The sequence below is a fragment of the Nicotiana tabacum genome, chromosome 16 (assembly GCF_000715075.1).
Source record: "Nicotiana tabacum cultivar K326 chromosome 16, ASM71507v2, whole genome shotgun sequence".
In the NCBI taxonomy this organism is placed as follows: domain Eukaryota; kingdom Viridiplantae; phylum Streptophyta; class Magnoliopsida; order Solanales; family Solanaceae; genus Nicotiana; species Nicotiana tabacum.
The window spans coordinates 132,558,852-132,563,069 of record NC_134095.1 but is presented as its reverse complement, the minus strand read 5'-3'; the positions used below and the strand labels follow the sequence as shown (position 1 = coordinate 132,563,069).

General features: G+C 41.9%; 1 protein-coding gene across 1 annotated transcript; it reads left to right on the top strand.

Annotated features, from left to right (window-relative positions):
• Positions 1–233: 233 nt before the first annotated feature.
• LOC107809381 (uncharacterized) lies at positions 234–3,202 on the top strand. The gene is made up of 2 exons (XM_016633992.2): positions 234–1,516; positions 2,092–3,202. The coding sequence occupies exons 1-2, from the start codon at positions 354–356 to the stop codon at positions 2,909–2,911; spliced, it is 1,983 nt and encodes a 660-aa protein (XP_016489478.2). The 5' UTR covers positions 234–353; the 3' UTR covers positions 2,912–3,202.
• Positions 3,203–4,218: the final 1,016 nt, after the last annotated feature.

Below are 4,218 nucleotides of genomic sequence, written 5' to 3'. Positions count from 1 at the left end.
AATCAACAAGGAAATAGTATTAAGGCTTGAACTCATATGTGCAGATTACTTTTTGGGATCAACAATGTGTCCACTAGACAAATTCCAAGAGTAAATTGGATTAAAGTCAAGAATACTGCTGATGTGCAAATTAGACTGTGGACATTTTTTTCGAATTAAAAAAATATAAAGTAATAATCAAGATATAATATAATAATAATAATAATAATAATAATAATTAAATAAGAAAAGTTAAAAAAAAAAAATAAAGCAGCTGGAAAACTATAAGAGACATTCTTCTCCGGCAAAGCATCTTCCCTCCTCATCCACTTTTTTCATTTTCTCTCTCCTCACTACCCCACCCCTCCACACACATGGAACCCCCACTACTACCCGGCGGCCCACCGATTTCCACCACCGTTACAACGGCGTCGGTCGTCGGAACGATGACACAGCCACCACCACCCACGTCATCGTCACATCTCAACAACTACGCTAACTCACTAGATTCCGCCTCCCCAAAGTCACGCAACTCCAACTCCTGGGACGACCAGCAACCGGCTAACGCCGGCGGCGGCGGAAAGCTCCGCCTCATGTGCAGCTACGGCGGACACATAATCCCTCGCCCACACGATAAATCCCTCTGCTACATCGGCGGCGATACCCGGATCTTCGTCGCCGACCGCCGTACTTCACTCTCCGACCTTTCCTCCCGCCTTTCCAAAACCCTCCTTTCCGGCCGTCCTTTCTGGCTTAAATACCAGCTCCCTAACGAGGACCTAGATTCCTTAATCTCCGTTACCACCGACGAAGACCTCGAAAACATGATCGAAGAATACGACCGTGTCACAAAAACGTCACGTATCCGTGTTTTCCTCTTCACCAGTGAGTTCGATTCGGTATCTTCGATCGGGTCGCTTCTAGAAAGTTCTACAAAATCGGAGGATTGGTTCGTACACGCGTTGAATAATGGGGGAAATTCTGGTTCTATAACAACTACTAAGGTGTTTTCTGAATCTTCCTCAGTGAATTGTCTTCTAGGTCTTGATGATGATGTGAATTGTAACGTAAAGGGTGAAAAAAATGTGAAATTAAGTGCTCAAGATGTTCAGTCGGTGCCGGATTCTCCGATGGTTGAAACGACGTCGTCCTTTGGGTCGACAAATTCCACGCCGTCCCTTGCTAATTTGCCGCCGATAAAGGTACACGTGGAGGAGAATAATCAGAGGGTTGGGCTTGAAGAACAGTTTTCACAGTTAGGGGTTGGAGTCAGCAAAGTGGATTCGTCTTCACCGCTGGCACCTGCTGCTCCGGTTACCGGAGCTGGGTTTTCCGGTGTGCCGGTAGTGGTTGGTGGGGATTATGGAAGTCGGGTATTTTCAGATGACGAGAGATCGGAACACAGTGTTGGTTATAGGAATCTTAGTCAAACACAGACACAGCAGCAGCAACAGCTACAGCAGCAGCCTCCACAATTGCAGCAGCCAAAGCCTGTTGTTGTTCCCTCTGATTTGCCTTCCCCCAATTCAGTTTCAAGGTAAACTTATATAGCTAGTTTTCATTTTCCAATATATGGTTGTTGGAACATACCAGTTGCTTGAGAAATGTGTTGTATAGTTATATGAGACTGTTGTTTTCATAAAATGCTCAAACAAAGGGCTTACCTTGTGCACAAAGTGCTCTCTGGCTAGTGAGAGTTGTGGGTGGGTGGGAGGGGAGTGGGGGAGCCAGAAATTCATACAAGAGGATTCTAAAAAATACTAATGTGTCACACCTAGGATTTGAATATGTGATCTAAAGCAAAATTCCTCCTTTGCCACTACACCAGAATCTTCCCTCATGTTAAAGGGGACTCATAAGTTCACGTACAAGAAAATTCATTTACACCAGAATCCCTTGCCTTCCTATAGCTCCACCCGAGGGGTGGGGGGAGGGAATTGAGCTCATAAATATGAAGCTATCCCCTTTTATTTTGTAAAGGTATTGTTTTCACACCTTGCAAACTCCTGACCTACCGGTCACTAGAGGAACAGACTCTATGATTCTTTGTTAAATACTCAAATTGGTTATGAAAATTCTCTGAACTAGGATCTGTCATTTTATTTGATGCAGTGAGAGCAGTTTGTCTGGGCAAAGACATTTCTTTTATCAAGAACCAGGGGGTCAAATTCAGTCAGGGAACAATAGGGTTTCCGTCAATTCAGTTGATCCAAATAATAGGCCTCAGGTACAACAGCAAGTCCAGGATGCTGGATATGCTTTGCCAGTCCAATATGATCAGCACCAACAAATGTATCAACCCCAACAATATGTTCATGCTGGTCAATATATCCACCATACCCCTTCTGGGCCTGTGCCGATGACGTCTTATTATCCTATATACCCTTCGCAGCAGCAAAATCATCCTCAGCATCCTGCTCTTGACCACCAGTACCCAGTTTACTTCGTTCAATCTAGACCTTCGCAAGCTTACAATTTGCCCATGCAACAAACAAATTATAGTGAGTCTGCTTCAACAATGCCTTCAAATCAACCCCAAACACCTTCCGCTCCTAATATGGCCACTCCTGCAGCAGCTTACAACCATGCTAGAAACCCTGCTGCCTCCAAACCTGAAATGAATGCTGGTGCATATAGAACAGCAGCTACGGCAGCTCCACAATTGGTACAGATAACTTCTGGTCAGCATCAGCAGCAATATGTTGGCTACTCCCAGATTCACCATCCCTCTCAGTCAATTGCTCCTACATCCGCTGCTACTGCCAATTATGCATATGAATATTCTGATCCCACAAATGCACAAATATACTACACTCAGTCTCATGCTCCCCAGTTTGCTGCTCAATATCAAACAATAGCATCATCCCCTGCTGTCGGTTTACCCAATACGTCTTCTCAGCTTCCCTCAGAAAAAAACCAAGCAACAAATTAGAACTTCACAAGCCATGAAAGGTGAGTTGCACATGAAGAAACAATTTTGTGGCTATGGGTTTGGCTTATGTTTAAAGTTTCTGTTATAAATGCTTGGATTCTCATTATTATTGGTTTGTCAAATGTATTGGTTATAGATATAAGACAATTGGTGTTACTTTCTTTTCTTGTGCAATCCATGAAGTGATAGCTATCTGGATCATACTGTAAAAGCTTAAACTCATATGATATCTTCCCTGTTCTATATATGTGAATTACGGAATAAATGTAATATAGTGATTGAGGGATTTAATTCAGTTGTCTTAGATTTTACCCCCTCGTGTGTGGTTTACTGAGCTGTGTGCCCGCATTCCGTATGCAATTTATCTGTATCACCGTGACGTAGTAGTCAAGAACATACATGGAAATGAACATTTGTGATCTTTGCTTTATGGAATAGAGTTTCATTCTTTTTTATGCTAGGATAGCTTTAAGTTCAGAATAATGTGTGAATCAGCCCAAAACTTATGTTTTACTTGATTTATTAAGAAACAGTTTGGTTGCCCTGTTGTTTCTTAGATCCAGAAACAACTTCATCCCTAGTTTTTATGGATATTTCTTGAGACATATTTTTAGATGTTTTGAATCTTGAAGGGGGAGCCTTGGCGTTGCCATGTGACCAGGAGGTCACTGCTTCGAGCCGTGGAAACAACCTTTTGCAGAAATGCAGGGTAAGGCTGCGTACAATAGACCCTTTGGTCCGGCCCTTCCCCGGATCCCGCGCATAGCAGGAGCTTAGTGCACTAGGCTGCCCTTTTTTTTTGAATCTTGAACTAGCAATTTCACCAGTCCTCAAAAAAATTTGAATTCCTTTGGTAGGACTGAAGGAGTGAAGGTAACTCTATTGTTCTTCATGACATAGTTTTATTAAGTACAATTGTGTCACTTCATGTAAAATAATTTTGTACAATCATTCTTAATTTGATAAACTACATACTATCCCTACAAGTTACCTGCTTATCTTCAAAAAAAAAAAATTGATATAGTTAACAGAAAGTTTAGTAACAGTTTAGCTGGTAAAGTTATCATTATTCACCTTCTTTTGGATTTGTGACCCTAAGATATGGATCCTGGTAGAATGATAGCACTAAATGCCCTCTCGTGTCCCATTGGTGAAGATTTAGTTCATGAATGCTCTTGTTTCTTATTTAGAAGGACATCAAGAACTTCATTAGTGCAAAAAAGTTTAATCTAGTTTTGCATTTTCAGGTGTTAGTTGCATTAAGTCTCTCTCTCTCTATATATATGGGTGTGTGTGACCATAGTGCT